Source organism: Hyperolius riggenbachi, chromosome 4 (genome assembly GCF_040937935.1).
Source record: "Hyperolius riggenbachi isolate aHypRig1 chromosome 4, aHypRig1.pri, whole genome shotgun sequence".
In the NCBI taxonomy this organism is placed as follows: Eukaryota; Metazoa; Chordata; class Amphibia; order Anura; family Hyperoliidae; genus Hyperolius; species Hyperolius riggenbachi.
The window spans coordinates 54502030-54515962 of record NC_090649.1 but is presented as its reverse complement, the minus strand read 5'-3'; the positions used below and the strand labels follow the sequence as shown (position 1 = coordinate 54515962).

The 13933-nt window shown below is 45.2% G+C and overlaps 1 protein-coding gene across 1 annotated transcript in view; it reads right to left on the bottom strand.

Moving 5' to 3' along the window:
- Positions 1–364: 364 nt before the first annotated feature.
- INTS9 (integrator complex subunit 9) overlaps positions 365–13933 on the bottom strand; it is an 81083-nt gene continuing 67514 nt past the window's right edge. The window contains exons 13-17 of the mRNA XM_068280048.1: positions 13373–13497; positions 10438–10605; positions 9654–9752; positions 4918–5055; positions 365–1540 (exon numbers count right to left, since the gene is read on the bottom strand). Coding sequence (XP_068136149.1) covers positions 1364–1540; positions 4918–5055; positions 9654–9752; positions 10438–10605; positions 13373–13497 — 707 coding nt within the window. The 3' untranslated portion in view covers positions 365–1363. The remainder of the gene's footprint in view (positions 1541–4917; positions 5056–9653; positions 9753–10437; positions 10606–13372; positions 13498–13933) is intronic.

Genomic DNA, 13933 nt, shown 5'->3' with positions numbered 1-13933 from the left:
GACTATGACTATGGTAGGATTAGATTGTGAGCTCCTATGAGGACAGTCAGTGACATGACTGTGTACTCTGTACAGCGCTGCAGGAGATGTCCGGGCTATATAAATACATAATAATTTGGTAGGACATTACACTATGACTATGGTAGGATTAGATTGTGAGCTCCTATGAGGACAGTCAGTGACATGACTGTGTACTCTGTAATGTGCTGCAGGAGATGTCAGGGCTATATAAATACATATTAATATGATAGAACATTAGACTATGATTATCGCAGGGATTAGATTGTAAGCTCCTCTGAGGGACAGTTGAGTGATAAGAAAATATACTCTGTAAATATAAATACTAAAGTATAATAATAATAAATTAAATTCAGGTGCACTTTAATTCCATCTCTGGGTTAGTGTAGATTTGCTTGCCGGTGGAATGACTTTGCTCATCCGTGGTTCCCAGCTGTTCCTGTAATTTTCGGTACAAAATTCTGCCACTACCAGGTGTCCCGTGGGTAAAATACGGCCTCCTCTTTTTTTAAGGGCTACAAAACAAATTTAAAAGTCTTCCGTAATTCGTAATATTAAAGAATATATTTATATTTCAAATATTGAGCATTTGTTTCGAGATACAAAAAATAAACAAAAAAATGTAAATACACAGAGCTGTGCAGTTCAGCACATTTACATAAGGCTGCTTTTCCACTAGAAAGCGCGAACGCACAAAAAAATCGCTCTGCGATCACGCAAGCTACATTTTCCACTCACTGCGTGGAAACGGAGCGCAATTGCATCAAAAATCGTGCAGCCCGACGATTGCGAATCACGAAAAATTGAAACACGCTGATGGAAAGTGGGTACCGCGATTCTGTTGCGATCGGAAAAACGGCAAGTGGAGAAGCAGCCGAAGGGCTCTTTTACACTAGCTAACGGGTGCACGATCCCAATTTCGTGCACGCGTTATGATTCACGGTATGACGTCGGGAAGTTGCGGTTCGACGCATATCATCGGTGCTAGTTTAAATACACCCAACGGGAAAACAATTGCGCCAGAGAATTAAAAGGTCCCAGATGCGTTGCAATGTAACACTCTGGAACGCTTTGTCTAATGTGAACAGTAACATGAAAGTCATTAGACTTTCAGGTTACCCCGCTTACCACATCCTAGGAGCGATCCGTCAAAACTCACGGAACAGCTCCTAGTGTGAAAGAGCCCTAAGAGGTTCTCTTCTTCTACCATTATTCAGTAGTTACTACGAAGAATGTCTTTTCAGTGGTGTGAGAGCGCCCTCTTGAGACCAAACATGAGAATACAGCTTACAGTCCTGCCGATCTCACTCCTCAGCTATTCAGAGGTCCGAAATAACAACTTGAGCTAAAATTTCTGCAGGAATTTCAGCACCAGGTCCCTCAGTCGCGTCCTGAGACGCTCGTCGTGCTCACAGATGATGTGGGTGGAGTCTTCCTCAAACTGGATGAGGGTGTCGGCTTCCTGCAGGTGGATGATGTGACCCTTTGCTGTGTCCTCTATCTTCACATCGCTGAATCCATGCTGCGGTTACAGAGAGCAGTCAGAAAATCACATAAGACTGAAGGTGCCCATACATTACAGTACTCAATTTGCGGCATGGATATCTGGACAATTCGATAATAATGATCAAATCTGGCAGATATTAACCTCCCCGGTGGTAATCCCCAGGCTCGGGGAGAAAAAAAAGAAGTCAGGATAGGGAATATTGAGGATGACTCGGGGTAGCCGCTGGAAGGTATGCAGAGCCAGCAGCCGGCATTTCAACTCACCTCCCCGGGATCCAGACACCGGCAGCCATTCTTCTTCCGGTTCTCGAAAGCTCTGGATGCTTTAGGTTAGATTGCCGTTTTGTCGCCATGATCAGGGCTGTGGAGTCGGAGTTAGAGCCGTCTGAGCAATTTTGGGTACCTGGAGTAAAAGTTGGAGTCGGTGGTTTCAAAAACGGAGGAGTCAGAGTCGGATGAAGTTTGTACCAAATCATTAGCCCCGGTAAGTATTTGACTATGGAGTCGGAGCCATTTTAGGTACCTGGAGTCCGAGTTGGAGGCTTCATAAACGGAGGAGTCGGATTATTTTTGTACTGACTCCATAGCCCTGGTCATGATGACAGACAGCGATATCACTACAGATGGGGTTCTCAAACTGGGTACCGTGGCACCCTGGTGTGCCTTGAGCACATCCCAGGGGTGCCTCAGCATGCATTCAAATCCTTTGTGCATTGCTGTCAGGTAATGTAACCAATCATTCATATACAATGCGGCTGCATTACCCGACAGTTAACCTTTAGTCCCGGCAGCTATGGTTGAAGTTACATCAGAATAATCGGGGTCGGTCACTGACTATTTGGAGTGTGTGTGTGTGTGTGTGGGGGGGGGGGACTACTTGGAGGGGGATGCTGCCAATAAGCATCACTAGCTACTTGGAGGGAGGGGAGTGGTGCCTAATAACGGTCATAAAGGCATTTTGGTAGTTGTTTTTGCCGCGGAGTGCCTTGACACATATTTTAAAGCCCTCAAAGGTGCCTTTGACAAAAAAAAGTTTGAGAACTGCTGCACTAAAGTGTTACAGTGCCACCCGGAGGACGGAGGGAGAATTACAGCACTGCATCCCAGGATGGAGGTAAGTGCTGGGCTGCTGCAGCTCTCTCTAGCAGCATGATTTTTCCGTTTATGGGTCTAAAAATGTGCAAAAAATATAAAAATGCACCGCTTTTAGACCCTAAAATGCTCCAATGTGGCCACCCAATCATCATTTGAATTGATTTGCGGCCATTTGTTGCGGGAGCGTGTTGGATTTCCCAATGACAGTTGGACCTCCGGACGGTCTCCCCCTATGTAAAATGTGTACCCCCAGGTGAGTGGTGTCAGCTCACCTGTCCTATGGTTCACTTCCTCCTGTGACCTCTTCCATTGCCGCCAGGGGCTACTGTACCATGTAACCCCGCAGCATGTATGTGACGTCAGCACATATGGCAGGGTCAAGAGGTAACAGGTGCCCCCACGGAGCAATGGATGAGGACACAGGACACACACGGCCAGGGGGTACATATTTCATGGGGGAGACCTGGGGGGGGGGGGGGCCCGAAGGCAGAGGCGGTTCCTCTGATGTCTAACAGCTTTTAGAAATCTCTGTGCATAGGTGTGGCAGGTAATAGATCAGGTCTGATCAGAGAGGGATCTATCAGTAGGCCAAATCTGGTGGACATGTAACAATGTATGGCCACCTTAACAGGATTATCACTATAACTCACTATCTAACTAGAACCTTAATGAATCACTATTGGAAAAAGTTTTACATTCTGCCACCCCAAAAGTCATTCATGTAATAGCAGCAGAACAAAATCCTAAATATACTTTTTGTCAAAAAAAAGGGGCCCAAAAGTGGATCTTCTAATATCCGACCACAATGGAGGGGAAAAGCAAGAGGCAGAGATATTACTTACAATGGGTGGAAAGGAGGAGGCAGGGATATTACTTGCAATGGGAGGAAAGCAGGTGGCGAGTATAATAATTGCAATGGGATGGAAGCAGGAGGCAGGGATATTACTTGCAATGGGAGGGAAGCAGGTGGTGGGGATATTACTTGCAATGGGAGGAAAGCAGGAGGCGGGTATACTTGCAATGGGAGGGGTAAAGGAGGCGGAGACTTTACTTACAATGGGAGGGAAGTAGGTGGTGGGGATATTACTTGCAATAGGAGGAAAGCAGGAGGCGGGTATAATACTTGCAATAGGAGGGGTAAAGGAGGCGGAGACTTTACTTACAATGGGAGGGAAGTAGGTGGTGGGGATATTACTTGCAATGGGAGGAAAGCAGGAGGCGGGTATAATACTTGCAATAGGAGGGGTAAAGGAGGCGGAGACTTTACTTACAATGGGAGGGAAGCAGGTGGTGGGGATATTACTTGCAATGGGAGGAAAGCAGGAGGCGGGTATAATACTTGCAATGGGAGGAAAGCAGGACGCAGAGATAATACTTGCAATGGGAGGGGAAAAGCAGGACGTGGGGATATTAGTTGCAATGGGAGGGAGAAAAGCAGGAGGCGGTGACATTACTTGCAACGGGAGGGAGAAAAGCAGGAGGCGGGTATAATACTTGCAATGGGAGGGGAAAAGCCTGAGGCAGGGATATGAATTGCAGTTCAGAGGGGAAAAGCAGAAGAGGATATTAATGGCAATGGGAGGGGAAAAGGAAGAGGGCGGATATATTTTTTGCAATTACTGGAATTTGAAATAGGTAGAATTAAGCAGAAGTAATTCTCGGTAAAGTGAGGACAATGGAGCACAATATCTGGCATAGGAGACAGGGAGGATTATACAGAATATTTTTGGGGGTATGGAAAGGAGGAGCATGAAGTGGGATTTTCTTGGAATTAGGGTGATAAGATGTGAAAATTTATTGGTGTGGCATAGAGAGAAGATAAGGTGAGTATACTTCTCAGAATAGAAAAGGGAGAGGAACTTACTGGATTACATTGTATACAATGAACAGAGGCGCCAAAAGTATAAGATTAGATTAAATGAGCTTAAAAACCAACTTAAATGGCAAAATTGAAGGAGGAAGTGGTGGTCTTACCTCCCTCAAGCAGACACGACAACGACTGCGATTTAGACAGTCAAACACATTTATTAGGAACTCCAAAAAGAAATGCAACGCGTTTCGCAGGTTCAACCCGGCTTCATCAGGCAATATAGGGAGGAGTATCAAACAATCTGCACAAGGATTCAAATTAAGCGCCTCTGTCTACTCACTGGATTACATCTTGGAATGGGGAGAGGTATGATGGCAATATTTTTTGGAAATGGAGAGGAGAAGGAGGTAGTGGTGGTAGCGGGAGCTGGAAGGAGGGGGGGGGGGGCAGACCCCATGATTCTGACCAAGAGATCATGTTATACTCACCTTTTCTAAAGTCTGTACAAACTGCTCCACAGGGATGGTGCCACTCAAAACAGCCTTGAAGGGCTGGGTCTCCGGACTCTCCTCCGCCACTCGCTTCCTCTTCTTGCCGGTTGGATTCAGCACTGTCTTTGGAGGAGGCTGAATGGGAGAATAAAGAGGCCCAGTTCAGATCATATCACTTCTTGCCACTTGGTGGCACTCTATGGAGAGGGGGTAGCGAGTATTTTACATAGTTTGCTCTGTTAGTAGAATGGACTGTTGGAGAAAACATCTTTTTCTATTTACTGCCACATGGGCAAATTTACAGCCACATTTACAGTAATCCCTAGAAAAGCTTACTTTGTAACTATCGGTCATTGAAAGCAGAATGTAGATTTAAACTGGACCTGAACTCTTGCACAGGACAGAAGGAAAACAGAGAGAAATGCACCCTGTATGTATTTAGAGTGTTTAGCCTGTCTAATTCCCCCTCATCTGTGACTAATCACAAGTTGTAATTTGATCCCTCAACTGTGTCAGCTGACTGCCATGGCAGAGCAGCTCATTTGTAAACAAAAGTTGTTAACAATATGTCTGCTTCCATGAAAGCAGGAAGTAAACACAATGCAAATGTATTGCAGGATTTGTATCAGCTGTAATAATGAAATGTTTTTCTTTAAAGAGTCCTAAAGATCAGTAAATACAAAGTATCGATACTTAACCGGGGCTTCCTCCGCGGCTGAACGGCAGATCGCAGGAGGACGGCGAGGGATTCGCACATGGTTATGCGGCTGGGTAAGTATCGATACTTTGTATTTACTGATCTCTGGTTTACTTTAAAGGTTATTATGCTGTTGTGTATGTTTTAGAGCAGAGAGGAAATTCTGAGTTCACTACCGCTTTAATTGCACAGCAAAAAAAAATAAAAAAATTAGACAGTTCCAATTGCTACCCAATGAACTGTATATTTACCAATCTCTCTGCATATTTACCATATAACTAAATGCAATTTCTGCCTGCACGGTCATCCCACATCTAACCCCTCCTTTGGAAGCAAATTCCACTATTCTCTTGAAAACAACCAGCCAATGCTAACCCCTTCAGTAGAACACAGCCACCTACCCCTTTTCTGAAACACAGCCACCCATAACCAGGCCTGTTCCACTAATGATGCCAAGTGAGGTGTCTTCTCCAGGCGGTGGAAGCCTGGAGGGGGGGGGGGGGGGGGGTATAGGTGCCAAGCAGGACCAGGAAGTGTGCCTGGCCTGCCAGCCGCCCGCTTGGCCATGAAAGGGGGGGGGGCAGGGAAAGCAGCCAGGAAGGGGGGGGGGGTCAGACCCCCCCTCCCTCACCTGTGTCCCCCGTGTGCACTCCCCCTCTAGCTATTATCGCAGCATGAAAGTAATTGCGGCAGCAGCGGGCAGGGAGTAATCAACTCACCTCCTCCTTGCGTTCCAGGTGTCGGAGGGCAGCGTGCGTGACGTCCCACAAGTCTCCTCTTTCTTCAATGCCGCCCACAGTGGGCCACGTCTGACGTCACTACCAGGTAGTGACGTCACACAGCTCACCGTGATGAGACCCAGCTGGCGGTTGTCCCCCCGAACCCTTCACCATCTCGGATGGTCCCTGTTAGCCCTGGCCAGGCTCAGGAGTTGGAGAGGACTCGCTGGCGGCCTCATACACGTGCTTTACTTGCACGTATAGTGTAAGTGTAACTTTATTGTGTGTCATTGATATTAAAAAAGGAGTTAACGCACTATTGGAGCGCTCCATTCTCCCCTTGTGTTTTTTTACATATAGCAACGCAAACACTGGGATCAAAACAATCCCTATTCACCCCTCCAAAGGTGGAGGGGTAAATAGGGATTATTTTGGTCCCAGTGTTCGCGTAAGAGTACTTGTAAAAGATAAAGACCGGAACAAAGAACATCTATCAGGCCCTAGGCAATGTAACTGTGGGTACATGTAAGAATGATGTGCAGGTACTCTGCAGGGGAATGAGGAGATTCCTCCTCTATTACACATCTGAACATGGATCAGGGGCTAGGCAATATAACTGTGGGTACATGTAAGAATGATGTGCAGGTACTCTGCAGGAGAATGAGGGGATCCCTCCTCTATTACACATCTGAACATGGATCAGGGGCTAGGCAATATAACTGTGGGTACATGTAAAAATGATGTGCAGGTACTCTGCAGGAGAATGAGGGGATCCCTCCTCTATTACACATCTGAACATGGATCAGGGCCTAGGCAATATAACTGTGGGTACATGTAAGAATGATGTGCAGGTACTCTGCAGGAGAATGAGGGGATCCCTCCTCTATTACACATCTGAACATGGATCAGGCCCTAGGCAATGTAAGTGTGGGTACATGTAAGAATGATGTGCAGGTACTCTGCAGGAGAATGAGGAGATTCTTCCTTTATTACACATTCTTCATGTACAATCTGAACCAGGTTTATGGGTGATAGACAACACCTCTGTGTTCAATGTGCACAGCATTCTCAGTGGATTCCTGAGACAGATGAAATTAAAGTTTTATACATACCTGGGGCTTCCTCCAGCCCCCTTCAGGCTAATCAGTCCCTCGCTGTCCACCTCCGCCACCTGGATCTTCTGCTATGAGTCCTGGTAATTCAGCCAGTCAGCGCAGTCCGGCCGCATGCCGCTCCCACAGCCAGGAACATTCTGCACCTGCGCAACAGTGCTGCGCAGGTGTAGTACGCTCCCGGCGACGGAGTGTGTGCATGCGCACTACGCCTGACTGGCTCAAGTACCTGGACTCATAGCAGAAGATCCAGGTGGTGGAGGAGGACAGCGAGGGACTGATTGGCCTGAAGGGGGCTGGAGGAAGCCCCAGGTATGTATAAAACTTTTGTTTTCATTCGTCTCAGGTACCCTTTAATTAGTAGTCATCGAACCAAATTTTAACAACATATCAAATTATTTGATTACATGAGCAAAGAGTACATTTGCATAAATTAGCATCAGCGCAGAATTATTTCCATCTCATTGACCATCTCTATTAGTGACACAGCTACACATCAGGCTTTATTCTTACAGCATAGATGTTATTTAGTATATATATAAGAGATTCCTGTGTACACATCATATATACAGTCACAATCAGATGTGTATATCTGACTTTAAAAATACGGGGACTGCTTTATTGAAGCAGCACAAGTAACTATTTTTTGATTGGTTTCTTTCATTTTTGTGGACTAAGCACAGCTATTACTGTATGTATAAATTATTTATGATGACTATTATCTGAGAAATAGAACATTTTATCATATTTTCTATTTTAATTACAGTTTAAATTCATTAGGAGTCGGTGCATTATTCCCGGATTTCGACTTCAAGTACCCAAAAATTGCTCCAACTCCACAGCCCTGGCAGCTATACTACCTATACTGGGGCAGCTATACTGGGGGCACCTATACCTGGCTATGTACCTACCTATACTGTGGCTGAAAATTTTCTGGTGCTGTGCGATTGCTCCAAATCAGAGGGGAGGGGGGGCATCCTCACGTTTGCCCCAGGCAGCAAAAAAAGTCTAGAGGTGGGCCTGCTCATGCCAACCCTTTCTCTGGAACACAGCCATCCATGCCTAACCTCTTCTCTGGAACACATCCACCCACACCCTAACCCCTCCTCTGGAAGCAAATTCCCATATTCTCTCAAATACAGCCACCCAAGCCTAACCCCTTCACTGGAACAGTCAACCACACCTAACCTCCTCTCTGGATAAACAATATAATCATATAGGCTCCAGAGAAGGGTTATGTGTGGGTAGCTGTGTTCCAGAGGTGATCAGCATGGCGGGGTAGTGGATAGTGGTCTCGCCTTACAGCGCCAGGTCCGTGGTTTGAATCCCAGCCAGGGCACTACCTGCATGGAGTTTGTATGTTCTCCCCGTGTCTGCGTGGGTTTCCTGTAGGCATTCCAGTTTCCTCCCCCATCCCAAAAACATGGTAGGGATTAGATTGTGAGCGCCTCTGAGGACAGTCAGTGACATGATTATATACTCTGTACAGTGCTGCAGAAGATGTTGGCGCTATATAAATATGAAATAATAATAATAGAGGTTAGAGTATTCTACCACTATAAAGCACCAGTGCAGGGAACCACTCACAGTGTGGCTGAGCCCTTTAAAGAGAACCTGTGCTGAGTAAAAATATTTAAAATAAACACATGAGGTAACTTCAAATGAACATTACATAGTTACCTTGCTATCAGTTCCTCTCAGAAGCTCACCATTTTCTTCTGACAATAATCCCTTCCAGTTCTGACAATATTTTGTCAGATCTGAAATATATCAGTTGCTGTCAGTAAAATATCAGTTGCTGTCAGTTATAGCTGAGAGGAAAACTGATGTACCAGGTAATGTCCATGTTTCCCTATGGCTCAAGTGGGCGATGTTACAGTTTAACTGTGTGCTGACCAGAAAGCTGTTATGGGTAATGGCCATTTTCAAAATGGAGAACGGAAAATTCCCTTGATCACAGTGAACAAACAGGACGCGGGAGAGGAAAAAGACACTGAGGAGTAGACTACATGGAAGGTAAGTATGACTTGTGTATGCTTATTTTGACTTTTAATTTTCAGTTCAGGTTTTCTTTAAAGACAGAGGGATGACTGTGAACTCGCAGAGGCAGCTTACTGTGCATGGTTATAACTTGACATTCCAGGTAATCCGCTTATTACAGAGGAGACAATAACAGAGCTTCCACCTCTGGCCTCCGTCACTCACCTGCAGGACGTGTTTGTTATCTTTCGAATACAGAACGGCGGAAACAGTTGCCAAGGAAATGCCAGGTTTAATCTCCATCGGCACCAAAGACTCAGCTAACTACACAAAACAACAAAAAGAAGGTAACAGTGTGATAAGAAACATTGATAAAAAGAAAATACTGCTCTCATGAAGACAACGAGAATAGAACAGAAAAGTGAGCTCAGTTTCCTTTTCTGAAAAGCTAAAAGAACCAATTATTATTATTACATAGCTGTTATTTCCCACAATGCAAAAAAGGTTCACAGACAGGAAACTGTCAGTGCCATGGCGGTGACATCACACTGTGGGAGGGGTTTTACAACATAAGCTATACAGATGTCTCTGATGATCTATTTGAGAAAAGGTAAAGATTTCGCTTGGGATAAAGTTCAATCCTGGGTTAAAGGATACCCGAAGTGACATGTGACATGATGAGATAGACATGTGTATGTACAGTGCCTAGCACACAAAAACTATGCTGTGTTCCTTTTTTTCTTTCTCTGCCTGAAACAGTTAAATATCAGGTATGTAAGTGGCTGACTCAGTCCTGACTCTGACAGGAAGTGACTACAGTGTGACCCTCACTGATAAGAAATTCCAACTGTAAAACACTTTCCTAGCAGAAAATGGCTTTTGAGAGCAAGAAAGAGGTAAAAAGGGGAATTTCTTACATTACATACACATGTCTATCTCATAATGTCACAGGTCACTTCGGGTATCCTTTTAAGTTCCTCTTTAAAAACTAAGATGATGTGACACTCACCTCCGGCATGATCTCTATCTTCTCATACCGCCTCTTGAAAGGAAGGGTAAGCACCTCGGCACGTCGGTAAGACATAGGGGGAGGTTGGCAATCAATCATTAGATCTGAACGGTGAGACTGAGAGGCGGGAGGCTGGGTGTACTGCTCCGGACAGACTACATGCACAGGCTGCAGGACAAACAAGGTACAACAAATTATAGAAGGCAATGACCCGGTTTGGTCCGACTCCACCTAATCTGACGTGCCAGTCACTAGCAGATGACTGCAACCACCTAGTGGGCTCTGATACAATTTATTGTCAAACAACTGTGTTTACCCTTTTTTAGATCATAATCACTACACAAACTACCCAAATGACCCTGGACCCTACATATTTGTGGTATAATACACATGCGCAGAGTGCTCCGGGCTACGTGATCAAGGTTGCCGGCCGGGCAGTGCCTGTGCAGTCTTCATTGACCCTCCCTACCAGGAAGTAGCTTCAAAGGGTCAGTACAGAGTAACGGAGGACACCGGAGAACAGGGTAGCAGTGGGCATGAGGAGACCGACCCCTACACTTGACTGCGCCAATCCCCCCCTCCCCGTTCAGGTCTGCCCAGAGTGGCTTCGCTTTATGTTGCTGTTTCGAATGATAGGTCGACTTGGCCTTGTGTTTCGGATCATTGTCTTGTTGGAATGTCCAAGTTTGTCCCATGCTCAACTTCCTGACTGATGAGTGCAAATTTTCCTCTAGTATTTTTTGCTAACTTACAGCATTCATATTACCAAAGAATTCTGACCAAATTTCCTGTGTCTTTGTAGCTCATACATACCCAAAACATCAGCGATTCACCACCATGTTTCACAGTAGGAATGGTGTCCATTTCATCATAGACCTTGTTGACTCCTCTCCAAATGTAACATTTATGGCTGTGGCCAAAAAGTTCAATTTTAGTCTCATTACTATAAATGACTTTGTGCCAGAAGGTTTGAAGCATGTCTCAGTGCTGTTTGGCATATTTGCGTAGTAATGGCTTTCTTCGGGCAACTTGATGCAGCCCACCCTTCTTCAAGTGCCTCCTTATTGTGTATCTTCAAACTGCCACAGAGTTCTGTATTTCCCCTTAAAGAGACTCTGTACTAAAAAAAAATTTCCCCTGGGGGGTCTTTACCTCGGGAGGGAGAGGCCTCAGGGTCCTAATGAGGCTTCCCCCATCCCTGTAGCTGCAGGCAATCCAGCGTTGGCTCCCCCGAAGCGTCCCACAATCCCTGCTCAACAAGCCTTGATATATTTACCTTCGCTGGCTCCAGCGGGGGAGCTGTTGCAGCTCTCAGCATGGAGATAGGCGGAAATAGCCGATCTCTGTCTGGTCCGCTCTACTACACAGGCACAGGAGACTTGTGCCTGTGCAGTAGAGCGGACCGACAGCGATCAGTTATTTTCGTCTATCTCAGAGCGGAGAGCCGATACTGTGTCTGCGCTGGAGCCGGGAAGGTGAATATTTACATCCCCACTGTTTGGAGGGGACAAGCGAGACCGCCGTGGGACACAGGAGGACGGGGGAAGCCTTGATAGGATCCGGAGGCTTCCCCCACCCGAGGTGAGTACCCCCCAGGGGAACTGGTTTTTGTTAAAGGTTTTCTTTAAGTTATTTGTGGGTTCGTTCTTGCATCCCAAACTATTTTTCTAGCAGTTGTGGCTGACATTTTAGTAGGTCTACCTGACCATGGTCTGGTTTCAACAGAACCCATGTTTTCCACTTCTTAATTAGAGTTTGAACACTACTGATTGGCATTCTCAGTTCCTTGGAAAATGTCTTATATCCCTTTCCTGTTTTCTATAGTTCAACTACCTTTTCCCGCAGATCCCTTGACATTTCTTTTGCTTTCTCCATGACTTAGAATCCAAAAAAATATCAGTGCAGCACTAGAAGCAAGAGTCTGTCAGGAGTCCAGAAACTCATTTTATACACACACAATACACACACCCTCTAATTACAAGCAACACAAAGCTGTTTGTGTCAAGTTGAGTGGATGTTATCAGGCCAAATCACCTGGGTGTTTAAACTTTTGATTAGAATAATTTGGGTACTTCATATAGTGATTATGTTTTATAAAGTTTTGGCAATAAATTGCTTCAACCAACCACTAACCACGAAAGAAATCAAAAAGTTTTCGTCTCATCATTCATGTTCTTTGAAAAAATGGTTAAGAAATCATAAATTTTGCCAGGGTATGTAAACTTTTGAGCACAAGTGTAATTTAAAAATTCACCCAGCCTCCGTACAACAGTGTTTGCCTGGGTGAAATTTTGACCTTTACAAAAACATTAATATGTCAAAAAATATAAAAAGATACCACAATGATTTTGAAGTACAAATGGGCACAAATGCAGGACTATCCAACCATACTGGTTTCATGTTTTTGTGCTATTGTACGGGGTACTGGGTGCGGAGCAGTGCTTTTCGGCGCTGCTAGGTTTGGGCGCAGCCGGCACCACCACAGACTATAATAGGAATCACAACTGAGCAGCGCTCAGTGAGTTAAGTCGGCGCCGTCAGAAGACGGAGACAAAGTTGCTTAAAAAACACAATAATTTGGCCTCCAGCAATCGCTGGAAGCCGAATTATATAATTCCCCCACTATCCATGGCGGCCTGGAGGGGGAATATTAATTAATACGGCCCGGACTTGTGCAGAAGCAAGATCAGCCATATACCGGCTGTATCCTGCGCCCAAGTCTACTGCCGCCGATTTCAAATGTATGCACTGGGTGATCTCATCATCCGGAGATAAAAAACATATCGCTGTTATCTTCAAAAACGAAAGCAGCACAGATCTTAGTTTTGGCAGCACAAATGGCCGCACATGTGGCACTAACCAAACATGACGGAATTTTTCTTTGTGCTGATTTTGGGGATGGGGCGGAGCAGCTTCACTGAGCTTGTAGACTTACCTGAACTTCTTTCAGCAGTTTAGTCACTTGGATGAAGTTGAGTCTGGTGTCGATTGGACAATAAACACATTTCATGGCCAGCGGCTGGTACGGTGCTAAGGCATCCAGGTAGGAAAAGTCTGGTTCTGAATCGTGGATACAGCACAGTATTACACAAGGGATTCAGAAGACAATAGTCAAATAATGCTTACATTCAAATTGGTTGTAGGTGTACTCTGTCGAAAAATCATACAATTCAAATGGAATTTTTTTTTTTACATAAAAACTCATATTTTCAAATTTACATTTGTTCAAAGTATCAGGACTATTCCGCAGTGATAGGTGATGACCTGAAAATCTCCTATCTGCACGGTATACATCAGCTATTACTTTACCAAGCAGGGCTTTTTAAATAGTCTCTTCTGGGAATAAACTGTACTCATGTCTCCATAGTTCCTGAGCTAAATTGTGTCAGCAGGCAAACTATGCAACTTAATAGCATTATCTGTTGTGTATACACTGTGTGCTTCTGATCCCCCATCCTCCCACCTCTGATCGGCCTCTTAAGGTACCCACACACTG